This window comes from Suncus etruscus, chromosome 14 (assembly GCF_024139225.1).
Source record: "Suncus etruscus isolate mSunEtr1 chromosome 14, mSunEtr1.pri.cur, whole genome shotgun sequence".
In the NCBI taxonomy this organism is placed as follows: domain Eukaryota; kingdom Metazoa; phylum Chordata; class Mammalia; order Eulipotyphla; family Soricidae; genus Suncus; species Suncus etruscus.
The window spans coordinates 67,962,292-67,989,082 of NC_064861.1; the positions used below are offsets into that span (position 1 = coordinate 67,962,292).

The 26,791-nt window shown below is 45.4% G+C and overlaps 1 protein-coding gene and 1 non-coding gene across 2 annotated transcripts in view; one reads left to right on the forward strand and one right to left on the reverse strand.

Moving 5' to 3' along the window:
* Window positions 1-26,791, reverse strand: part of GLG1 (golgi glycoprotein 1) — a 111,365-nt gene that overhangs the window by 61,849 nt on the left and 22,725 nt on the right. The window contains exon 2 of the mRNA XM_049786335.1: window positions 702-734. Within this exon, the coding sequence (XP_049642292.1) occupies window positions 702-734 (33 nt within the window). The remainder of the gene's footprint in view (window positions 1-701; window positions 735-26,791) is intronic.
* On the forward strand, window positions 4,571-4,673 carry LOC126029178 (U6 spliceosomal RNA). The gene has a single exon (XR_007502829.1). It is a non-coding gene; the product is annotated as a U6 spliceosomal RNA (small nuclear RNA).

The window sequence follows — 26,791 nt, forward strand, 5'->3', positions numbered from 1 at the left end:
TCCCATATGGTCCCCCAAGCCAGGAGCAACTTCTGAGCGCATAGCCAGGAGTAAACCCGTGAGTGTTACTGGGTGTGGCCCAAAAAACAAAAACAAACAAACAAACAAAAGAACTGGGGACAGAGCGGTGGGTAAGACGTCGGCTTGCGCATCTAGCCTAGGAGGAACTGAACTGTGCAGTTTGATTCCCGGGCATCCCATAAGGTCTCCCAAGCCAGAATTGATTTCTCAGCGCATAGCCAGGAGTAATCCTTGAACGTCACAGGATGTGGCCCAAAATGTGACACCCCTCCAAAAAAAAAGAACTGGGGCCAGAGAGATAGTAGGGTATTTGCCTTGCACAATGTCAACTCAGATTCAATCCCCAGCACCCCAGATGTCCCACAAGCCTAGAAGTGATTCTTGAGCACCACAGGGTATGGCCAAAAATTAAACGAGAGGAGAGAGGGGAGAGAGAGAGAGAGAGAGAGAGAGAGAGAGAGAGAGAGAGAGAGAGAGAGAGAGAGAGAGAGAGAGAGAGAGGAGAGAGAGAGAGAGAGAGAGAGAGAGAGAGAGAGAACACAAATCAAGAAAATATTATGCTTCTCAGGACTACTGAAAAAGCACCCTAAAGTCTATCAGCTCATATATATAAACACACACATATGCTCACTGTGCATATATCAAGTATAGATGGCAAACTGTAGAAAATCTATACTTACATGATTGCAGTCTGAAGAAATTTCATTTTCAGGCTAAAGGGAGGGAGGAAAAAGGAGAAAAGATTAGCTCTTTTAAAAGTCAAGTTTTCAAACACCATTAAAATAAAATCAAACAAATAACAACAACAACAACAATAAAACCATGAATATTCAACTGATCTGTTTCTTCAACATACAGCATAAAATGGGGTATGTGTAACTTCAGATGGCTCTGAAAAAGTGTACCAGGAAGGTAGATGAATATGCTCTTCTTAATCAACAGTATAATACAGAAAATAAAAAGCGGCATTGTAAAAGGAGAAGGCACACAAAGTGACCACACACCCCCAACCAAGGTGCCTGAGACCCTCCACCAAAGTTCCATTGTCACTGGTGTGCCTCCTGCAGGGAGATATCAGGAAATGGGTTTATCAAGAGGCCACAGACAGCCTATAAATGGCTTCACCATTGCTCCAACGCCACCATTAGAGGAAACTACATGACTAAACTCAGGACTCCGTGTACTAAAATATTTGCAGCCTGAGTCTATGATATAGTGGGTTCAAAAATAAAAATATGGGGCCAGAGAGATAGCATAGCAATAGGGCATTTGCCTTGCACATGGCCAACCCAGGAGATTGTGCTTCGATTCCCAGCATCCCATATAGTCCCCCAAAACTGCCAGGGGCAATTTCTGAGCATAGAGCCAGAAGCAACACCTGAGCGCCACTGGGTGTGAAACACCCCCCCCCCCCAATACAGGGACCAGAGCAATAGTACAGCAGGGAGGGTGCTCGCCTTGCATGCAGCCAAGCCAAATTCAATCCCTGAAACTGCCAGGCATGATTCTCTAATACAGAGCCAGGAATAAGCCTGGAGCACCACCTACTCCCCCAAAGTAATTGAATGCAAACTCTTGTATATTATTTTTCTGATAAGAAAATCATACGCTCTCAGAAAGTTCTGTAAAAAAAAAAAGAAAGAAAGAAAAGCTGCTTTAATACGGTTTGAGATTCTTTACAGTTTTGTGAATCTATACAACTGAAATGTAGAGAATATAAAATTAGAAGCAGTTATTGAACTTCACACCTCTTAATGAAGGTGATTTTCCTGTTACCATTATGGTTTCCTGGTGCTTCCTCTTAGTCTCTCTCCTCTGGTCAAAGTCACAGCTAACAAGTTTTAGAGTCAATGACTAAAAAGCCTGAATCTGAACGTTCTCAATTATCTCAATCTCCACGAGCACTCGAGCACTCGGAGGGACGTTTTCAGCAGAAAGGGCCGTGTCTGGGAGCCTGATTTCCCCAAGGTGCATGGTAGAGTTAATGCGTCTGGCAGAAGAGAGAAGATTCACCAAACAAATGCGGACATTGTCCCAGTTTCTGGAATGGAAATGCCCGCGAGCTGCACTGGCTGAGACAGAGTGCCCCATGGTCGCACAGAATGAAGCTCAATTGCCCACCAGGTCACACTGGGAACTAAATTAAGGGACGGTAGACCCTGTTTATTAATCACCTAGGAGAAGATAAAAGAACAAAAACGTGTCAAGGTGTCCGTGCTTGGAAGACCTCACACAGCTCTGAGGATGGGGCAACAGCCTAAAGTCTGTGGCCGCATTTGCTAATCCTCACCGGGTTCACGGAGAACCTAATAAACTCCTGATCATACACTCAGATCTCCTATAAATACAATAAATACAATAAATACCCAAAGCACCTCACCCTCCTGGTAAACTTTTGCTGAGCAACTGTAAACTTAATTTTATTTTTACTGAGGGACAGTAAGTCCTCACCTAATGCCATCAACAGTTTCTTGGAAACCGTGACCTTTTAAAGGAAAACGACGGAAGCACAATACTTTGCACGTGACTGCCAGGGTTTGATCCCCTGCACTGCACGGTCCTCAAAGAGCACTGCTGTGAGCATCTCTGAGCACTGCACCTAGAGTAATCTACACACACACACAAACAAAAAAGAGTCAATTGCAGGCCAGGCAAGTGCCTTACCTGTTGTACTCTCTCTCCAGCCCCATCAGTGACAGTATAGAAAGAAAACTGCTATCCATCAAAGAAGGATGGGAAAGACATCAGCTGAGTCTTGGTGGTGAAGGGCTGAGTTTAAACTAGGGACTGTGGACAGAAAAGTGCTGGGTGTCTAAGTAGAGGCAGTATAAAGGCACAATCTGGGCAGAGTGCAGGGAGACAATCACAGAATCCTATGGGACCCTTTCGGAGGCTCATTATTAGCATCTATTAGCATCTCCTAATATATGGTGAGATAACTACAAAGTCTTAATGCAAACCCAATGCTGATCATTTAAATAATGGCTTCCCACTGCTCAAAGGAGCGTGTGAGCAGTGTGGAGAGCAGTGCTTTCCTTTCCCAGGGGTAGGGCCCCTGAATACAACACAACTGCTGAGTTTTGGGTCCATATGCCCTTACTCTCAAACATTTATGTTATAAATGCAGATCAACTGAGGGGGCTGTATGTCCAAGCACAGCACCCTGGAGACCGTGCTGTGCAGGGTATGGAACCACATCTCCCTCCATCAAAGCATGCATATCAGCTCTATTTCCTCAGCTCTGCGGGAACTACACTGAAGTTGAAAATTACTAGTCTTAAAAAAAAAAGAAAGAAAGAAAAAGAAAATTACTAGTCTTGGGACCAGAATGGTTTGATCTTGGGCATTGCATATGCTCATCCAAGCCCGTCCCAACATCCTATATGGTCCCCTGAGCCTGCCACGATTGCAGAGCCAGGAATAACCAGAGCACAGAGCCAGGGGTAACCTCAGCACCACTGGCGGTGGACCCAAAACAAACAAAAGAAATTTATTAATCTCATAGCTAGGGAACAAAAAAATATCCTCAGTGTCCTTAACTTCTAATAAAATAATAAGTATAGGCATACACAGGTGTGCAAACAGACTCGCAGTCATAAGTATTACGGTGGAAAGCAGTAAGCTAGTTCTGCTGATTCAGTGTATCCACACTCACACATACACAGAGGCTGGACTTTCAGTTTTAGTAATTTACCTTCAGTGACATTATACCATTGTTCTGAAAATATAAAATTACCAACAGCCAGGGTAATTACTGAATAAATTTGAGCTGATTTCAAAAAAAAAAAAAAAAAAGGGGGGGGGACTGAATAACTCAATTCACCAAAGTCACAAAGACTCTAGGACCCAAATCTTACTTTGAGAAGCCAATTATATCTTTCTTTTCCTTAGCCCCCCCACCACAGTAGTGCTTGAGGACTTCTCTCATCTAGGGTCACTCCTGACACTGCCCAGGGCCCCAATTGTGGTGCAAGGACCAAACCTGAGCTTCTTGCATACTAATCATGAGCTCCAGTCCACAGAGCTACCTCTCTGGCCACTGCATCTCATTACAGCTGAAATTAGTTCAATAACAAGATGAAAATAAGCAAAAATTATAGGGCCAGAGAGATAGCATGGAGGTCGGGCATTTGCCTTGCATGCAAAGGTGTGAATCCCAGCATCCCACCCTGAGCCTGCCAGGAGTAACCCCTGAGCGCTGCCAGGTGTGATCCAACCCCCCCCCAAATTAATATAATGATCACCTTCTATGTCCAGAGCAGGAAATGAATGACATATACTAAGGATATTGTATCCTAGGGACTAGAGAGATATTACAGCGAGCCAGGCACCTGTCCTGCAAGTGGCCAACCTAGATTCAGTCTTTGGGACCCCACATATCCTCCAAGCACTGCAAAGAGTAATCCCTGAGCCAGAAGTAAGCCCTGAACATTGCTGGGTGTTGACCCCTCCCCACAAAAAAGTAAAAAGAGCAACCCAACCGTAATCATTATTGGATCACAGATTTGAAGAAAGATAAAGATGACAGATTAAAATAAGAAAACAGTGTTTGCTAAAACAGCATATATACTAAAATTGGAACGATACAGAGAAGATTAGCGTGGCCCCCACGTAAGGATGACACGCCAATTTGTGAAGCATTTCATATTTAAAAAGAAAAAGAAAACAATCTGGAGAGACTGACAAATAGCCATCAGAACTCAACAGAAGTTTCTGGGATAGTCCTAATTACACCCTCAACCCATCCTCCACTGAAGCTCAGAATGTGCAAACTACCTGAGCATGGAGGACACTTGCCTGCAGACCCAGGTTCATCACAGGCACCTCACCCCACCACCACCTGCAGCACAGTAAGGAGGAAACCGTGAACACCATCGGTGTGGACCCAAAAGACAAAACGAGACAGCAAAGCTCTTTGCTGTCAAAGAGCACTTATGGTAGAAGGAAAAGGGCACAGTTCCAGACAGATACTGTCAAGTACAGAAGAAAACAAAATTCTGCCTGAAAGCTGAGCTAGGAAAGCCCAGCAACCCTCAACACCGCTAGGAAAGATTCAAAAGGCCAGCTGAAAAACAGACAATTCTTCAAACAAAACAAAACCAGGGACAGAAAGGGGCAGAGTGGAGACGGGAGGGGAGGAGTGGGGGAAGGGGAGGAATGGAGGGAGAGAGATAGCGTGAGAGAGAGAGAAGAGAGAAGAGAGAAAAGAGAGAGAAGAGGAGAGAGCCCTAGCTCAACAGGCTGGTGCACATGCAAGTTACCTGGGTTCCATTGGATTGGGGTGCTGGTTGTATTGGATAATTTTGGCCACATAACTGCCAGGGGTACCCAGGGACTGTGCTGGGAGGCTATAGTAACAGCAGCAGCAGCACAACTGATCTCCTAGAACCCCACTCAAACCCCAACTCAGAGCCCCCATCAAGACACACCTGGGAAAGGGGGGTTTGCCTCCCCAGCAACAAGCAGGAGTGACTAATTTTAAGAACTAGTCTGTGACTTTAATGTCACAACAGATGGCAGGTATTTAATGTTTCTTTACATAACAGGCTAATCTGATTCTCTTTCTACCATCCAATTTGTAATCTCTTTCCTGACATCTAGCTACCTATTTTCGATCATGTACATATTTTCTACTGTTGTTCTGGGGCACACCTGGCAGTGCTCAGGGCTTATTCCTGACTCTGCACTCAGAAATCCCTCCTCCAAGTTTCAAGTATCTGGATTGCAAAACCTCTGTCAGCCAACTTTCTGAGCAAGCTTCATCCCTGCTATACTACGGTTCTGCTACCCCACTCCACATTTAAAAACTAAGACTGTGCTCTTAAATTGTGTGAGTTCTCCATATACTTTGGATGCTATCCACTTGCCATAATATATGTCAATATTTTCTCCGTAAACAGTAAATAGTCTCTTTGTTCTGTTTCTTTTGGGGGGAAGGGAGATTTGAGCCACACCGGGTGGTGCTCAGGGCTTAATCCTGGCTGAGCCAGGGATAATTCCTGGTGGTGTTTGGATCACAGATTTGGAGAAATAACCATATGAAGTGCTAAGGATTGACTCAGGTCAGCCATGAGACAGGAAAGCCCCTTACCATTGTACTATCTTACTGGCCCCCTGAACTTTTCTTTTCTCTTTACTTCCATTTCCTCTATTGGGGGTCGAATCTCCCAAGACAAATGCTAATGTCAACGGGCATTTGGCCTGTGTTATCTATTAATGTGCTTTCTAGTTTCATGTCTTATGAGGCCTTTAGTCCATTTTCAATTTATCTCTCATGCATGGAGCAGTCCAATTTACTTCTTTTGTGTGAGGCTGTCCAATGTTCCTCAATAGTACTTGCTAAAAGAGTGACAGGAGGGACTGGAGCAGTAGCAAAATGGTAGGGTGTTTGCCTTGTACACAGCTGATCCAGGAAAGATGCAGGTTTGATCCTGGGCATCCCAGGTGGTCCCCCGAGCCTGCCAAGAGCAATTTCTGAGCACAGAGCCAGGGGTAACTTGAGCGCCACTACCGGGTGTGATCCAAAAAACAGAAAAGTACAAAGAGTGACATGAGTTTAGATAGACCTTTGTCATAATTAACTACACAGTGAAAACGTGTGAGCTTATTTCTAGGTTTTTAATTATATTCCATCGATCTGTGTGTCTATGGTTATAACTACTTTTAAATGGCAATGGAATTTTACATTCAAATTTAGTTGTCCGAGAGGGATATTTTGGTCAAGGACCCATCACTAAACAGTCCATGATGATAGGTACTGAGATGGCTACATGGAATCTGTGCCTCCCCACTACAAGCTCGTTAGCTTGGTAAAGTGAAGCCAGTGCTCAGGTCAGTCCCTGTTGCCACCCAAGTTCTTTTTTTTTTTGGTTTTTGGTTTTTGGGCCACACCCGTTTGATGCTCAGGGGTAACTCCTGGCTATGCGCTCAGAAATCGCCCCTGGCTTGGAGGGACCATATGGGACGCAGGGGGATCGAACCGCTGTCCGTCCTATGCTAGCGCTTGCAAGGCAGACACCTTACCTCTAGCGCCACCTTCCCGGCCCCGCCACCCAAGTTCTTACAGCCCACTATGTCCCTCCTCCCAGAGAAAACTAACCCAGGGGTGTGTGTGGGACAGTTCAATGGGCTGGAGCACATGCTCTGTACACAGCAGCTGGACTGGATTCCCAGAACTGAGTGCTCCCGGAAGCAACTAGATAACATCTATCAATCAATAGGGCTTTTGGCACTCAACTGTGTGAGTACTTTAAATGTGGCTACTTAGGTTTAAATGTAGCTTGGTGGTAGAGCAGCTGCTGTGACTCTGTGAGACCCTCCCTTCTGCTCCAAAGCAGGCTGGAAGGAACCCTTATCTACTCATCTGGTGTAGCTCAGAAAACAAAAACAAGTAAAAATAAATGTACAGACCCCTGGGCCAGGGAGACAGTTCAGAGGTAGGAGCACAGACTTAGGTGCCCAAGGCCCCGAGTTCAATCACTGGAACTGTGCTGCTACTCCTGCCCCCTGTCATGCCCACCTAGGTGGGTAGCCCTGATGGCCACTTTACCGAAGGCCAGAATAGCATCACTTGCTAGGATTAACCACTAAACAGTCAGGCCTAGATGGTCGAATGTATCCAGCATTAGTTCTGATAGCCCTTGAGCACTGCTTGGGAGCAACCCACATCCCAATCTCAAATCGGAACTTAAAACAGGGACTATATGTTTGTTTATGAGACTAGGGGAAAAAAAGAACTGTTGGGGCCAGGGAGATAACTCAAAGGGCTGGAGTGAATGAAGGCTCTGCATATTAGGGTGCTGGACTGTATTCTACATGGTACCCTGAGTACCTGAGCGAGGAACATTACAAGTGGCCTCAAAAAAGGGAAAATAAAAAAACTTCCTTCTAGGGGCCTGCGAGGTAAGGTGTCTGCCTTGCAAGCGCTAGTCAAGGAAAGATCGCGACCACGGTTTGATCCCCCGTGTCCCAAATGGTTCCCCCAAGCCTGGGGCAATTTCTGAGCGCTTATGGGTGTGGCCGAAAAACCAAACAAACAAAAAAACCTTCCTTCTAGCATTAATCCTCACACACATTGCAAAAGGCACACAGGAAGTTGAAATTGGGGGTGGGGGACCTTCCATACTCTGTGGCTCAGAGGCTGATGTAGAAGCTAGACAAGAAATCAGGAAGCAAGGAAATGTGGCAAGTACTCTTGAGTACTTAGAGAGATCTGTTCTCTCACATTAATCTGGACAATCTTAATTCTGAACGTAGAAATGAAGAATATATTCTCTTTTTTATTTGAGGTGCAATGTTGAAATGTATGATAGTCTGAAAAGGTGGGTTAAAAGGCCCAACAAATGAACGCCATAATTAGTACAACAACAATTAACAAAAACACAAAAAATCTTGATAAAGGGAATAGGCAAAATGCCTCCCAGGAATTGGATGCCGCATCACAGAGGTTCTTTTTCTTTCCTTTGCACAGTGCTGGGGAAAACTCAAAGTCTCATGCATGCAAAGTAAGTGCTCTCCCTGTGAGCAACACATCCTGTCCAAAATTGTAATTGTTTGTTCATTTTTGGGGCCACACCCACTGGAGATGGGAAGCCATGATGTGTTGGGGATCAAACCCAGGCTTTGAAGCTAAATCTCCTGTAGGCAATGTGTGCATCAGTCCACTGAGCTACTGTCCATGGTTCTTTAAACCAGTGGTCTGGGTCTAGATCGATCTTGTCCACAAATAACAATGTTCTATTTTCCACTTTGAAAAACAAAACAAACAAAAAAACCAGACTACACAAGAAAACTGCTAGCCTAGGTCAACGGTGTTCACATAACTACCTAGGTTAACCATAAGATAGTGGTTAGTCTCAGAGAGTCTGCCTGGGGCTGTCAAAACTGCATGAGTAACTTCCCCATTTGATAGGGGAATTCCTACAAACCTATTTGTCAGAGATAAGTCTTTCATTTGAGACTAGTTCCTTAGCAAGAAACAGTTGTCAAGGACTGCCTTAAGACCTTTATCTTGGGGCCGGGCGGTGGCGCTAAAGGTAAGGTGCCTGCCTTACCTGCGCTAGCCTAGGACGGACCGAGGTTCAATCCCCCGGCGTCCCATATGGTCCCCCAAGAAGCCAGGAGCAACTTCTGAGCGCATAGCCAGGAGTAACCCCTGAGCGTCACCGGGTGTGGCCCAAAAACAAAAAAAAAAAAAAAAAAAAAAAAAAACACACACACACACACACAAAAAAGACCTTTATCTCAGGGCTAGAGTGATAATACCAAGGATACTTGGTGATTGGGTTCAATCCCCAGCATCCTATAGAGTCCCAGAGTCCCACCAGGACTGAGAAGCCTTGGATTTTGTTCCTGGCACAGCCTGATTCCTCAAGCCATGACTAGAGTGTGGCCTCTAAGCACCACTCCTATGGCCTCAAAACCAAAATAAATAAAACTTAAAATTAAATCACTTTGAGAAAAAAAAAACTTTCAGTTGAGTAGTTTTTTTTTTTTTTTTTTTTTTGTGGTTTTTGGGTCACACCCGGCAGTGCTCAGGGGCCACTCCTGGCTCCATGCTCAGAAATTGCTCCCGGCAGGCACGGGGGACCATATGGGACGCTGGGATTCGAACCGATGACCTTCTGCATGAAAGGCAAACGCCTTATCTCCATGCTATCTCTCCGGCCCCTCAGTTGAGTAGTTTTATAGCAAATGTTTCATTCATTTTAATAAGTAAATGTACAATTAAAAAAATTACTTTGGGGCATGGGTATATGGTTGGTCCCAGAGCCCTGACAGGAGTGATTCCTGAGCGCAATGGGAGGGGAAAAAAATCACTTGACCAAGTTTGTTTGGCAGAAATAAGTAAATGCAGAATTTTTCCACCCTCCCTCATCTCTTCACTTACAGATCTGATTCTATCTCTCAACTTTATCTGGGGTCAGAGTTCTCAAATACACCTCCTAGAAGGTGCTGGAAAGAATGAGTGAGACAGAAGTATCCTCGGGGGTGCTCTATTAGCTTAAGGAAGGCAGATTTCCAAGGAGGAAATGGCATTTTGCATTTTCCCCTAAAAGCGGAGCAGTACGCCAAGTAAGTTCGAGGACTTTTTTGTTTGTTTTTGGGTCACACACAGCAGTACACAGGGGTTACTTCAGGCTCTGCGAACAGAAATCGCTCCTGGCAGGCTCGGGGGATCATATGGGATGCTAGGAATCAAACCACTGTTAGTCCTGGGTCAGCCTCATGCAAGGCAAATGCCCTACTGTTGTGCTATCTCTCCAGCCCCTTGGGAACTTCTAATTTAGGTTTCTGTTTAGATGAACTGGTTTGGATTTTGTTCATTCATTTGTTGTAAGACTCCAAGCCACCTCTGTATTAAAGTTGGTGCAGATACCTTTAAATACAGGTTCAAAACAAGGTCAGGAGTCATCCAAGATCACTTTTCTAATTTTACTTGGGAAATGTTTCTAGCCCAGCCCAGGCAGTTGACGCACTTGTCTTATCAGACCCAAGTCAAGTGGAATCATGTGGTAAAATTAAATGTTGCCTGTTACTAACCAACTGACTTTCCTAAGGAAGACCAATGACTTTGACCATTCAGTTGAAATGTCACCAGAATTATTTGTTGAGAACTGTTTTGGTTTCTGTGTTCTGGTTGTTGGGCCCAGAGCCTCACACTCATGTGCAAGACAAGTGACATCCACTGAGTGAGTTGGTCTTTCACTGACATTCACTGTGCAAAGATAACACAAAACAGTACAAGAGGAGCTGAAACAAGATGGAGTGGGCATTTACCTTGTACACGGCTGACCCTAGTTTGATCCCATATGGTTTCCTGAGCCTGTCACAAGTAATTTCTGAGCACAGAGGCAGGAATAACCAACCCCTGAGGGCTGCTGGGCGTGGTCCAAAAATAAACAAACAAAAAAAATTTACAAAGAGCTGTAAAAAAGAGCTTCAGTGCTGTATCACTATTGAGTTCAAATATGCTCTGATCTTTGAAATTCTGATCATTCTCCAACAGCTCCATGGCCCTCATAAATACACTTTGACCATGGGACCAGAGAAGTTGCTCAACAGGCTGAGGACATGCTTTGCATGCACATGAGAGGCTCAGGTTTGATCCCCAATATTTCACGTTTCCCAATCACAGAGCTGGGAGTGGCCCCTGAGCATCACTGGTTGTAGGTCTCAAATTCTAAAATAAAATTAAAATTAAATGGTGATTATCATAATTACGGTTTCAGGAAAGTGCCTGGAAATCGTGATGTCTAAAATGCTTTGATTGAAAACCTCTGAAATGCCCGACCAGCTAATGAAAGTTTGTTACTTCCACAACAGCGTCTGAAAATCCAACGTGACACAAACGAAATGCTTATGAGTCGCAGACATGCCAGATAACATCCAGTGAGCCTCAGAAAGCATGCAAACATTTCCCCAACTGAGGTGTTAGCAAATAATTCACATCACAGAACTCTACTGGGGAAATGATTCTGTCTTAAGTAGAAAAGTAACATTCTGGGGCCAGAGCCATAGCACAGCAGGTAGGGCATTTGCCTTGCATGCAGCCAACCTGGGTGTAATCCCTGACATCTCATATGGTCCTCTGAGCACAGAGCCAGGAGTGACCCTGAGCAACAGGGGTGAGCCCCCCCCCCAAAAAAAAAGGGAAAAGAAAAATAACATTTAGAAGCAGTGGTGTCAGATAACCCAAAACAAAATTAGCTTTATTTTCAAAAGGGAAAAGGGGAAAAAATAGACGAGTTAGGCTAAGTCTGAAGTGTTTGTTGCTCTCCCAAACTCAGGAATTGGGGCTACACAGCCAGCATGTTGAGACCCAAATCCAACCAACAGCACAGGGAGTATCAAGTCACATACTTGAGTGTCCCTGGGAATGATGCCAAGGCCCCAAAATAAATGAATACAAATTAAAGTTAAAATCTTGTTTTTAGTATCATTTTTAAAAAGATGTTTTTTTCACCTCCCTATATATTAACAGTAAAGCCTTGCACGTGGTCAACCTGGGTTCAATTTCTGGTATTGATCCCCTGGGCACTGCCAGTTATCCCTGAGCTCAGAATCAGAAGTATGCTCTGGGCACAGCCTGGTGTGACCCAAAGAAAAAACAGAAGAAGTTTCAAGCATTTAAATTGTTTTTTGGGGGAGGGACAGTTGGGTCTCATCCAGGGGGTGTTCAGGGGTTTATCCTGGCTCTGTACTCAGGAATCACTCCTGGCAGGCTCGAGGGACAAGCTGGTACCAGGGATTGAACCCAGGTCAGCTGCATGCAAGGCAAGCACCTTACCCACAGTGCTAATGCTCTGGTCCCATCCAGCCTACCCCCCCTCCCCTTTTTTGGTTTTTGGGCCATACCCTGTGATGCTCAGGGGTTACTCCTGGCTATGTACTCAACAATAGCTCCTGGTTTGGGGGACCATATGGAATGTCAGAGGATGGAACCGTGGTCCATCCTAAGCTAGGGCACCCAGAACACAAAAAAAATTTTTTTTTTTGGTTTTTGAGCCACACCCAGTAGGCATTCAGGGGTTACTCCTGGCTATGCACTCAGAAATCGCTCCTGGCTTGGGGAACCATATGGGATGCCGGGGGATTGAAGTATGGTCTGTCCTAGGCTAGTGCCGGCAAGGCAAACGCCTTACTGCTCCATGCCACTGCTCCGGCCCCAGCAGCCCCTTATTTTTAAACCAACTAAGCAGTTACTAAAAACCTTTAGCCAGAAATGTAAATTTAAAACTTTAACTCAAGGGCTGGGAAGGTGGCGCTAGAGGTAAGGTGTCTGCCTTGCAAGCGCTAGCGTAGGAGGGACCACGGTTCGATCCCCCAGCGTCCCATATGGTCCCCCCAAGCCAGCGGCGATTTTTGAGCGCATAGCCAGGAGTAACCCCTGAGCGTCAAACGGGTGTGGCCCAAAAACAAAAACAAACAAACAAAAACACCTTTAATTCAAAATTATCCAACAGATATTTATTTTTGTTTGGTTTTTTGGTGTCATACCCGGCAGTGCTTGGAGGACCATGACTTTGAATCAGCCCTACCACAAAGAACCTGGATTCCAACCATTTGGCCCTCTCCCAGCCCCTCAAACATACATCATATGTATTGATTTATTTGTTGGATGGGGAAACACTCTGGCCACACCTAGCAATATTCAGGAGCTATACCTGACTGTGTGCTCAGGTGACCATACTCTGGGCCGTGATCAAAGTGGCTACATGCAAGCCAAGTGCCTCCTCTTCTAACATCACTCCTACCCTCAAACAGGTTTCAGAACATGAAATAAAATGGGACAATATGATCTAATTTGGAAGATGGGGAAGTGAAGGCATCAATCCTTTATTTCTGAGGCTTAATACTGAATAAAGGATCTCAACTTTCATGACCAAATTAATCTCTTCAACCAGTTCCTAAAATTGTTCCTGCTTCCAGAACAAAGAAAATAGCCTCTAAGAACAGGAAGCTGCTGCCTTGCCGAGGATTTTTTTTTTTTTTTTTGGTTTTTGGGCCACACCCGGTGACGCTCAGGGGTTACTCCTGACTATGCGCTCAGAAGTCGCTCCTGGCTTGGGGGACCATATGGGACGCCGGGGGATCGAACCGCGGTCCGTCTCCTAGGCTAGCGCAGGTAAGGTAGGCACCTTACCTCGAGCGCCACCGCCCGGCCCCTGCCTTGCCGAGGATTAAAAGTTGTTATCAGCTCATTTTGGGACAACTAACAATCCTAAATTTTTCTGGGAGTATTTTGTTCTCCTGCTAACCTGAAGGTGGGAGTATCTTAGTTAAATACAAAGCAAGCCAGGGAGAAAGCTCAAAGGGCAAGCAAACTGGGTTTCTAGATAGGAGGCGTGGCTCTGGTGTCTGGCAGCACAATGTCCCCTGAGCACAGCTGGCAGGGCAGTGAGCTGGGAGCACTACACCAGTAGTTGTCTGGGAGCACCACCAGGTGTGACTCAGAAACTAAAAACCAAAGTAACATCTATAACTTACCATCCTTAGCCTTTTCTATGTTTCACTAATAGCTAATTTAATATAATTATAGATCCTCTTGAAAAACAATCTCAGAAAAAAACAAAACCAGAAAAAGAGCACAGCTGATTCTTTCATTCAAGATGACTCATCGCATTGGCCTAAGATTTGAAAAACAAGGAGATGCAGCTTATATAAGAAACTGGCCCCCAAACAGATCAGATACATTAAAACTGTCAGTCATCCATATACGAGATCAAAGCTATACATAGTTCTTATTTGTGCCAAAACTTAATTTTTTGCACAATGGATAAAACAACTGATGGATCCTATTCTTATCCTACTAGTTAACCTGTGCAAAGACTTGAGAAAAATTCATTACTGACTCCATCCTCAATTATTAAGTTCTCGACTTGGAACTGTGGTTGTGGTGAATGATAACATTCCAGGGGGCAGGAAAGGTAGTTCTGGGCTATATCCAGCAGCCCTCAAGGCGTTCTTTCTGGCTCTGTGCTTAAGGGACCATAGCTATGCTAGGGATTTGAACCGGGGTGGGCAACATGCAAGACAAGAGCCATCAGCCCTGTACAAGACAAGCTCTCTAGCCCCAAGAGAACTTTTTTTCCCCCCAGACTTTATAAAGAACCAGAGCCTGGGGCTGGAAAGTATGCAGGGCCTTGGGTGCCATCACTGGGTACAGGAGTGATTGATCCCCCAAAGGCAAAGCTTTACTAGGCATGAGCCTCCCCTAGCTCCAAAAGAAAACTAAAATCACCCCATTTCCCTTCTGAATACATAGGACAGTTTTGCTAGTACCAGCTCTCAGAGGAGCTTGACTTCTGTGAAACACATCTGCCTTCAAATCGTTTTAGATACCAAAACTTAGCAATCAACAGATTAAAGGACTGACTTCATCCAAGGACAAAAGCTTAAACTTGTGTTTTCAGAGCATCAGAATTAATTCAGAGCGGAAAATTCAATGTTTCAAAGTCAATATCCAATCTCAGTGTCTGAATGAGAAGCTGCCTCTCAGGCCTTGAGCAGCTCTGCCATTCTAAAAATAGCACCTACTGAGCACTCGATTCCACCAGAGATTAAACAAGAACTTCAAATCTCTAGTCTGAATTCCTTCTCGATGGAATCCTGACATCGCAGCGTAGGCCACGGCAGAACTAATTTGCCTGCCATTAATTGGGCTCTGAATTGGATCTAGCTTGAAATTCTTCCTGAAAAGAATAGAGCCCTCATGAAATAAATTCTTGTTTGATTAGAACCCTTGTCCACTTGCCCCAGGCTCTGGTGGAACTGTTTAGTTCTATTCTCAAATGCCTTAATCCTTTATTTTGTTTTCTTGGTATGAAACTGTAGGATGGAGAATAAGAGGGTTCTAGGGAATGATGTTCCTGAAAGACAATGCTTTTGGGGTGCCTCTGCACATTTCTCATAAAATCCACACCCAACTAGCTGAATCTAAAAACCCAGGAGAAACTGCTTATCCTTTAGAGAAAGCTTTTAGAAACAACCAAGAAAATAAATCCCATGTGAATAAGCAACCATGTATTAATGCATTAGCCCAGTATCTCTAAAAGAAAAGTCTAAATGAAATTACAAGTCTCACTACTTTATAAAGACAACCTGATCTTACACCTTCTCCTCCAAAATAGCTGTCAAAAATTTCTAAATATAAATTTTAAAAATCTCCACACCCATCAGAAGTGATCCTTGAGTGCAGAACCAGAAATAAACCCAGAGTAACAGCTGGGTGTGCCCCCTAACACCCAACAACAAAAAATTCTGCTGAAAGATATTGAAAAGAGAACAAGGGCTTCCGGGGAGGATGGCGATGGACAATTCATGAGGGATGCAATTTAAGATATTTGTGCACTACAGTCAGTCATGGGATCCCTTGGACCACCCCCCAATACACACACACACACACACACACACACACACACACACACACACACACACACTATCCAAGTTTGTGTGATAGGCCCATGGGATCCCTTGGACCACCCCCCAATACACACACACACACACACACACACACACACACACACACACACACACACACACACACACACACACACACACACACACTATCCAAGTTTGTGTGATAGGCCCAAGCATTACAGCATCAGGAAAGGAATTGGGAAAAAATGTAACAAAAAACTGTAAAAAGGGGCCGGGCGGTGGCGCTAAAGGTAAGGTGCCTGCCTTGCCTGCGCTAGCCTTGGACGGACCGCGGTTCGATCCCCCAGTGTCCCATATGGTCCCCCAAGCCAGGAGCAACTTCTGTGCGCATAGCCAGGAGTAACCCCTGAGCATTACCGGGTGTGGCCCAAAAACCAAAAACAAAAAACAACAACAAAAAAAAAACTGTAAAAAGAATTGTGAAGCTTACTGAAGACACCTTGTTATTAGAGCTGTGCTAAGCTTCTGCTGAGGACTCTGAGCTAAACCAACCAGTTGCATCCTAATTCTCAATGAATCCTGTTAGGGCTCTTCATCTCTGTAAGGTTCTTGATTCAAACTACTACCTTAGTTCAGGATGACTCTATTCAATGTGAGTGAAATTTAGGAGGTGGTCTCAGAGTTGGCAACTACTGGATGTGAAGTGAAGGGAGGAGAATGAGGGGCAATGGCTGGCTGAACCTCAGTAACTTCCTCCGAGCTGTGAAACCCAGGGGTAGAGAGGGTAATGATCACTGAACTAAATAAACACAGCCCCAGCATGAAGCAGGCTAAGGGCAGACGGAGGCAGGAAGCCAGAAAGCTCAGCAGCCTGTTCACCAGAAAACATAGGGCACCGAAGGGCGGCAGGGCAGCCCATCACACTATACCCACACATTGTGCCCTTCTTTCCATACTCCTGCCAACACCCAATGTGGCAAGCTTCCTTCTGGTGCTGTGGTCAGGGAAGGTCAAGACAATCAAGGGTAGAGGTGCTGATTGCAGTTGAGGACAGACACACTTTCCTGTCTCTAGGAAGCTGAGCAAGAAAAAAGTGTACAGCCCACAGAGTTTCCGTTCTCATGATGGGGCAAAAAATGTTCGTGTTGAGAAGGGAAGGGGCTGGCACTTGTGGACAAGACGTAGTGATGTCCCAGAACTGTCATCTCTCTTGGTTGCACGTTGGCTTCTTCAGCGGAGGAGACGCAGAGCCACTCCACAGCCAGCCCTGGGTTCCATGGCTGGTGGGTTTCCCGAGCCCTAGAGCCAGACTGCATGGAGCTACTTTTGCTGGTGCGAGCAGTGGAGAAGCTGCCAGATGAGCAGGGAGTTATTCTGGGCCATGCAATGGGATGAACCCCAAATTTAAAACAGGACAATTGGTTTTCATGAAATAAGATATGTATGTATGTATGTATGTATGTATGTATGTATGTATGTGTATGTATGCATTTTCAGTTTAAAGATGGTCCCCTGAGTCTGCCAGGAATGATTTCTGAGCACAGAGCCAGGTGGTTTGGCCAAAAAAAAAAAAAGGCAAAGACTCAAACAGAAGATAGGGAACAGTTTGTCAACAATTTTTGGGAAAATAGTCTGAAGAATTTAAACAAAATCCCTTCATACTATACAGAGGAGCAATGTATCAGAAACATCTTTTAAAATACTATATTTTTTTGGGGGGGTCCCCACACCCGGCAGCGCTCAAGGTTACTCCTGGCTCTACGTTCAGAAATTGCTCCTGGCAGGCTCGGGGAACCATATGGGATGCCAGAATTCGCACCACTGTCTTTCTGCATGCCAAGGCAAAAGCCCTACCTCCATGCTATCTTTCCGGCCCCCAAATACTACATTTTTTTGAGGAGGATAGGGGAAGGCACACTCTCTTTGGTGCTCCAGGGACTATGCAGTGCTTGGGATCAAACCCAAATGAGGGGCACTTGCAGAAACTGCAGACACCTGAATCTCTTTGGACCCTTGTCTCTTAGAGGGGCCTCATCCAAAGGTGCTGGGTGCAAAGCCTGGGGCCAAAATTGGGCCTTATATACACGTGGTACAGGCTCCACCAGAGACCACACCCATGCTTTGGATCACTGCTGATAAGGCCAAATTAGGATACAGGAGATGAGAGAAGTTTTTTTTTTTTTTTTTTTTTTTTTTTTTGGTTTTTGGGCCACACCCGGTAATGCTCAGGGGTTACTCCTGGCTATGCGCTCAGAAGTCGCTCCTGGCTTGGGGGACCATATGGGACACCGGGGGAATCGAACCGCGGTCCGTCCGAGGCTAGCGCAGGCAAGGCAGGCACCTTACCTTTAGCGCCACCGCCCGGCCCCGAGATGAGAGAAGTTTAAAGAAGCACATCTCTGGAATGGAATCTCTATCCCTCGCCCTTTTTTTTTTTGTTTGTTTGTTTTTTTGGCTTTTTGAATCACCTCTGGTGGTCTCAGGAAACCATAAAGGGTACCAGGAATTTCACCTGGCCGACTGTGCAAGGCAAGCGCCCACTTCACAGTCCTATGACCCCAATCCAAAAATCCCTATTTCCTTCATTATGTCTCCAATTCTGCAGTTACACACCTTGGACAAGCTGAGCCAATGTTTGAGGTTTGAACCACCTTCAATTCACCCTACAAACTACTTAACCCTTATAGCACAGCCTTAGATTTGAATACCTAGGCTTAGAACTCCAAAAACAAATTCAGGTGGTGTGCAGCAGCAGCTAATCTTCTGTCAGGGGAGCAATATGTGAGCGTCCAAAATTGCTTCAATACAAGCCTTCCACCACCACCAACCCCAAGCCTGATCCTTTCCCTGAATTGGGTTATTTATAGGTAATAAAAATAGCTTTTAGTTTGCCCTGGGCTGGCAGAAATGGGTTTTAAAAGTTGCTTTATAAATTCAAGACACTCTTAAGATAAGGGCTAAGCTCACCCACATCCTGCAGAACAGAATTTCTTAAAACTTCTCCCTCTCCAACACCCCTTCTTACCAGAGAAATGCAACGTGAATGAGCTTGGTCACAAACACCCCCGATTCAGATGCAATAGATTTAGAATTAATTTTTGACCACTCGTTCAGAAACCTTTTGCTGCTGCCACATTTGTTAAAAAATTATTTAATACTTAAGTCACCATGAGGTACATAGTTAGAAACCTGTTCATGATTTTCAGACATACCATGTTCAACATCATTTACCAGTGCACATTTCCTACCACCAATGCACCCTCCACCATGTCTGCCTGTTTGGCAGACGTTTTTCTTTTTTATTTCTCCCACCCACCCCAACACAGATATACTGGTTCCACCATGGAGTCATGTATCAGAAACCTCTTTTGGGATATGATCCCCGGTTTTGAGAAGCTCAGAGGTAGAGATCAGAGCGCTGTGAAAGAATCCACTGGAAGAGAGGGTCTTGGTCACCCAAAGAAAACCTTGGAAACATTTACACAAGCTACTGTGATTGTCAGGAGCCAACAAATCCTAGGACCCCCAGCCTGGACCTACTCAACAAAGACTTAAGGCTGCCAGTAACTCATGCCCGCATGAGAGCCAAAGAGCTGGGAGGGTGTTTGGCACGCTGGGGGCTCCTGGTTTGATCCCCAGCACCACGTGGTCTCATAAGCCTGGCCAGGTGTAAGTCTAGTCCTGGAGGCCCTCATTACAGGGGGGAAAGAGTTTCACCCCTTAAAAGAAAATACTGGGTGAATTAAGACTTTGAGTATCAGAAAGCCAAAGTATGCTCAATATAGCTCACTAATGCTGAAAAGCAATTTAACAACTCTGGGCTGTCCTGTCACGCTTTCTCGATTGCAATTTTCTGAGAATATCTATGCCTCGAAGTAACATTATCAAGAGCCTGTGACAGGAGGAACCGAGAAACAAATTTTTAGGCCTTAGAGATTTGGAGCTTCTTGCTCCTTCAAATGCTTCCTCCTTGTTTTTTGTTTTTTGTTTTTGTTTTTGGGTCACACCTGGCAGCGCTCAGGGTTACTCCTGGCAAGCTTGGGAGACCATATGGGATGCCGGGATTTGAACCACTGTCCCTCTGCATGCAAGGCTAACGCCTTACCTCCATGCTATCTCTCTGGCCCCACTCCCTTCCACATTTTAAAGAAAAAATAAAACAACTGCTTAATAGCATTTGTCTTCCTGGAGAAAATGGGAAGGAACAAGAGATAGCAGTGGGGTCAGAGTGATAACACAGCAGTAAGGCATTTACCTTGCATACAGCCTACCCGGAACAGACCTGAGTTCCGGAACAGACCTGAGTTCGATCCCCGGCATCCCATATGGTCCCCGGTGCCTGCCAAGAGCAATATCTGAGCATAGAGTGAGAGGAGGAAGGAGAGCTGACTCAAATCCCAGGGACCCTATACAGCTATAAATCCAAGGGGACCCCAATCACAGTTATAACATCTCTCAGGGACGCAGGGCCCATCCATTTACAGTGTGAGGAATAAAGAACAACATAAGGAACAGTCCAATGGAGAAGCACACAGGATGAGCTGTGGGGTGACGAGTATAGAGATACCACAGCCCAAATCATAATGTGACCTGCTCACTTTCTTCCACATTTAACAAAAGAAAACAAAACTTCAAAATTAGCTTGAAAATGAGGAAATTGGACCTTTCAAACCATTATGGATGGATTCAAGGAACAGTTTATAAAAGATTGATGTGAACAGATGTATAGACAATTCTGGCTGAGGGAAAAAGGTCCTCCAACTTTATCTCCTTCTCTCAGAACAAGATCAAGTTTGCTAGGTTTCTTTAAAAAAAATTTAGCTTGGGCCACCAAAAAAATGTTAGGACTCACAGAAATGGGAGGATAGCATAGTGGAAGGGCTGGCACATGGCCAGACAGGATTCCATCCCCGACAGTCCCTATGGTACTCCATGAACAGCCAGGAGTAATTTCTGAGGGTAAAGCCAGGAGTAAACCCTGAAAACTGCCAGGTACGGCCCAAAAATAATAGAATGTGAAGAACCCCAGGGATTTCCCTCCTGGCCCACCCCTGCTTATCCAGTCAGTGTGGGTTGGAGTCAGAGAGAACTTCCATGGCCCACAGGTCCAGCTTTCACTGGACCTCCTACAACTTTCACAAACTCACAACTTTCACTCCTACAACGTCACAAACTCACATAGAAGTTTACCCTTGAGACACAGGACCTTGTTTGATGACCTCTCTTTAACAAAATCTGATTATTCTAACAAGTGTCTAGTTAATTAACAGTATGAGGAAAGTAACTGGCAATTTTCTGGAACAGTCATTCAAATTTTAAAATGGTTGTTGAGGTCTCAGCAGTTTCAATCCAGTTCTTTAATATATTTTTAAAGGTATTTTTAATTTTTAATAGGGGGTAGGGAAATAGATACTTTTAATTTTTAGTAGGGGGTGGGGAAATTGGGCCACAGCCTGAGTAGTGCTCAAGGTCTACTCCTAGCTCTGTGCTCAGCATTCTCAGGGCTTATAGGGGGTGGGGGAAATGAATGGTATGTGATGCGGGGAATTTAACCAGGTCAGCTGCATGCAAGGAAAGCATCTTAACCCCTGAGCTTTCTTTGCGGCTTCTCTTAAATCTGTAACTCCATCTATAAGAGACTTCATTCTCTTAAAAATGAGTTGCAGCAGGGCCGGGAAGTTGGCGCTGGAGGTAAGGTGTCTGCCTTGCAAGCGCTAGCGTAGGACGAACCGCGGTTCGATCCCCCGGCGTCCCATATGGTTCCCCCAAGCCAGGGGTGATTTCTGAGCGCATAGCCAGGAGTAACCCCTGAGCGTCAAACGGGTGTGGCCCAAAAACCAAAAAAAAAAAAAAAATGAGTTGCAGCTATGTTTGTTTCTGTGAAAAAAGGCCATATACAACATCATGATTGTTAACCTGTTAGTTTCCATCATACAGTGTAAGAATATTACATACAGAAACCTGGTATAACAGGGAAGGCTCTTGCCTTGCACATGGCTGTCCCTGGTTTGGTCTCCAGCATCACATATGGTCCCCTGAACCCTGCAAGAAGTGATCCCTGAGCTCAAAGCCAAGAGTAAGCCCTGAGCAAAGCCAGGTGTAGCTTGAAGGGACACCCTTCAGATTTAACCTGGGTTGGCTGCTTGCAAGGCAAGTGCCCCTACCCACTGAGCTATTTATTGCTCCAACCTCAGCTATTCTACTTTCTGACAAAGGAAAGGGGTCTGTAGGTATCTCTGTGTGATTTGCGGGGGGGGGGGGGGGGTTGTTTGTTTGTTTTGGGGCTTCAGTTGGCAGAGCTCAGGGTTTATTCCTTGCTCTGCACTTAGGCAACCACAGGGGATGCCAGAGATTGAATTCAGGTCAGCCACAAACAAGGAAAGCAACCTACCAGCTCTATTATCTTTCCTAGGCTCTGTATAGTTTTGAGAGCACAGTCATAGTAACTTCTGTCTAGTATCTTGCAAAAGTAACATGGCATACTCTCATATCCTAAAACCTACCTATCTAGTTTCAATGTTCTAAATCACGTTTTCCAACAAGGCTTATGACAAGACTAAATTCTTTTCTTTTCTTTTTTTTTTTTTTTTTGGGGGGGGGGGGGCGCACTCGGCAGCGCTCAGGGGACCATATGGGATGCCGGGATTCAAACCACCGACCTTCTGCATGAAAGGCAAACGCCTTACCACCATGCTATCTCTCTGGCACCGACAAGACTAAATTCCAACTTGCTTATTTGATATCTTATCTGGACATGCATGGCAAGCTACTATGCATGTATATATTTTTTGTTTTGTTTTAGGACCATACCCATCAGTGCTCAGAAGATCATATACAGTACCTGGAGATCAAACCTGGGTCTGCCATATGTGCCAAGTGCTCTACCCACTGTAAAATCTCTCCGACACCCATGCTATATCTTTGTATTAAATGAATTTTCTATTAACAGATCCCTGACTGGGAATTCCCAAAAGAATCTCACTGACAAGTCCCACAGCAGAACAAATCAACTGTGAGTTTTGTAAATTTAAAATAAAATGTCTCTGAGTCAGAAAGATATTACAGTGAGTAAGGCACTTGCCCTGCAAGTAGCCAACTCGGGTTCAATCTCTGGCATCCACTATGATCCCCTGAACCCATCAGGAGTATTTTCCTCAAGTGCAGAGCCAGAACCTGAGTAACACCAAATATGGCCCAACCCCCCTTTCTCCACCACAAACACACACACACACACACACACACACACACACACACACACACACACACACACACACAATCTGCCTCTCTGGAAGGCCAAGAAATATGTCATCATGTTTGTTTTCTTAGAGATAGGTTCGTAAAACCAAAACAACCCCCAAATTTTTTCTGGGGCAAGGAGATAGCATAAATGTCAGACCACATGCCATGCATAGAAGAGGCACTGATCTGACCTGATCCCTCATCACCTTGAGCATCATCAGAGTGAACCCTAAGGCCCCCAAACACTGCCAGCCAGAATAGTCAGTGCATCGCTGGTACAGAGCACAAGACCATCAAGCTGAGCATATCTGGGATTCAACCTCATAGATTCCCCCATATAAAATAGTCTCTATTAAAAATAAATAAAAATCGGGCCTGAGTGGTAGCACAATGGCAGGGCATTTGCCTTATATGCAGCTGACCCAGGATAGACGCAGGTTTGATCCCTGGCATCCCATATGGTCTCCCAAGCCAGGAGCGATTTCTGAGCGCAGAGCCAGGAGTAACCCCTGTGCGTCACCAGGTGTGGCCCCCCCAAAAAATGTGCTATCACGGCAGATAGGGCATTTGCCTTGCACACAACCATCCTGGGTTCAATTCCTAACATCTGATATGGTCCCCTGAGCCTGCCAAGAGTTAATTCTGAGCAGAGCCAGAAGTAACCCCTGAGCGCTGCCACTCAAAAGTGCATTAAATGAGGCAGGGAGAGAGCTCAAAGGTCAGGATCTTATGTTTAGCCGGTCACCAGTAAGTACATCAAGTCCCCCAAGTACTGTCAGGGGGAGGGGGAGAGACTAATAAGAAAGGAACAACAACAACAACAACAACAAAAAGACAAAAGAAAAAGCAAAGATCTAAACAAAGGTGCATCAGAGTGGTATAGCGGGCCAGAGTGACTGCACAGGGCTGGAGCATCTGCTCTGTGTGCAAAAGGCCCACGTTCATTTCAGGGGCTGGTGGCATGGTCCCTGCGCACTGTCAGGGGCAAGAGACCCTGAGCATGGAACCCAGAGTAGGTCTGAGGCACTGTCTGAGCACCCCTATGACAAAAGCAGCAAAAGAAAGGCTCAGAAGATAACTAACATAGATTCTCATAATGAAGGGTCCAAGTTACTGATGCAAAAAAATGTGGTCGATGTTTGAGGTCTGGTAAATATTAACATACTCAATTTTGCATTCAAAGCACTTTAAATTATCCAATGCTTGGAATAACTCCAGTTTGACTTTACAGTGACTATGACTATCTCAGTTGATGGTGTTCCTAGACATAATTCATTGTGCAAAATGTAAACATCCATGTAGATTTTAATGCATAATAAAATACTGAATGTGAGCTTGTTATGAAGAAAATGTAGTTGTCAGCTCATGGAAGGAACAAAAACTTGAATCCCAACAACACAACTACATTCATTAATTGACTTTTTCTTTTGCCTTTGTCAACTACAAGATTCACTGCGTGGGGAGCAGCTGTTTGAGTCCATTCACCACCACACCCATCTGATCCACCTTCTGCCAAGTCTCTCACACAAAGCTCTAAAACATCTGTTTTACTGTTCCAGAAGACAAATCTAGCAGCTAAACACTGCACCACATCACCAAATAATCAGGATTCTACAGGTCACCTCAGGAGCAGGAGAGGCCCCCCAGGCTCTCTGAACTCAGCTAGAATTAGAAGAATCTCTAGAATGGGAGACTGCTCAAAGGTCAGGCGCTTGCCCTACACGTGGCTGAACCTGCTTCAGCTTTGAAGCTACCAGGTGTGCCTTCCCCTACAAAAAAGGAAATCTTTTTGTTTGGTTTGTCTTTGGGCCAGGGATTACTCCTGGCTCTGTGCTCAGAAATCACTCCTGGGGGGCTGGAGCCACAGTGCTGTGGTAGGGCGTTAGCCTTGCTTTTGGCTGGCCCAGGATGGACCTCTGTTCTATCCCCAGAATCCCATATGATCCCCCATGCCAGGAGTGATTTCTGAGTGCATAGCGAGGAATAACCCGAGCGTCACTGTGTGTGGCCCAAAAACAAAAAACAAAAAAAAAAAAGAAAAAGAAAAAAGAAATCACTACTGGCAGGCTTGGGGAACATATGAGATACCAGGAATCGAACCCAGGCCTGTCCTGGGTCGGCCACGTACAAGGCAAATGCCCTACCGCTGTGCTATCTCTCTGGCCCCCAAGAAAATCTTGAGGCGGGGCCGGGTAGGTGGCGCTGGAGGTAAGGTGTCTGCCTTGCAAGCGCTAGCCAAGGAAGGACCGCGGTTCGATCCCCCGGCGTCCCATATGGTCCCCCCCAAGCCAGGGGCGATTTCTGAGCACATAGCCAGGAGTAACCCCTGAGCGTCAAGCGGGTGTGGCCCAAAAACCAAAAAAAAAAAAAAAAAAAAAAAGAAAATCTTGAGGCCAGAGTCTCAAGATCTTGAGGCTGTATCCCAATAGTACAGGGAGAGCGCTTGCCTCGTATGCAGCTGACATGGGTTCGATCCGTAGTATCCTATATCGTCCCCCCAAGTCCCAACAGGAGTAATTCCTGAATGCAGAACCTTTAGTAAGCTCTGAAAATCGCCAGGTGTGCCATTAAAAAAAAGGGGGGGGGGATCTTTTTTTTATTTTTTTATTTTTGGTTTTTGGGTCACACCCAGCAGTGCTCAGAGGTCACTCCTGGCTCCAGCCTCAGAATTTGCTCCTGGCAGGCGTGGGGGGGGGAGGGGAACCATATGGGATGCTGGGATTTGAACCATCAATCTTCTGCACGCAAGGCAAACGCCTTACCTCCATGCTATCTCTCCAGCCCCCACAAAAGGAAATCTTAAAAACAGGAACAACACTAAGTATTATCAAGCCAGAGGTGAAGGAAAATGGTAGAGCTTGCACATCTCACTATGGGGGGGGGAGGGGGAGGGAGAGAGCTCAATGGGGAGAACATATTTTTGTATCCAAATGGTTTGGTCATGAAGAAGCAAAACTTCTGTCTCAAAGGCTCTTATTAAACCATGGAAATATGTCCTCTTTGAAGGGTCTCGTGGGCAAAAAATAAATCCAAGATCTGTCCTGTATCAAAAATCTTTTTTCAGGGCCCGGAGAGATAGCATAGCGGCGTTTGCCTTGCAAGCAGCCGATCCAGGACCAAAGGTGGTTGGTTCGAATCCCGGTGTCCCATATGGTCCCCCGTGCCTGCCAGGAGCTATTTCTGAGCAGACAGCCAGGAGTCACCCCTGAGCACCGCCGGGTGTGACCCAAAAACCAAAAACCAAAAAAAAAAAAAAAAATCTTTTTTCAGATTTGAGATTTGCTCCCAGCTTTAGGGGCTGGTGAGATAGCATGGAGGTAAGGCGTTTGCCTGCATGCAGAAGGACGGTGGTTCGAATCCTGACATCCCATATGGTCCCCCGAGCCCTGCCGAGTGTGACCCCAAAACCAAAAAAAAAAAAAAGATTTGCTCCCAGCTTTAAATGAGAATCTCAACAAATTCTACTTCTAGATTATAGCCATCCATTCAGAGATGTGCACTGTCTAGTGGTGAAACTGAGTAAAGAGAGAGGTAGTGGTGGGACCAATCGCCCCCCCCCCCCCAAAATCAAGTCTTGGGAGACCAGAGAGATAACACAGCAGTAGGTCATTTGCCTTGCATGTGGCCGGTCTGAGATGGATTGGGATTT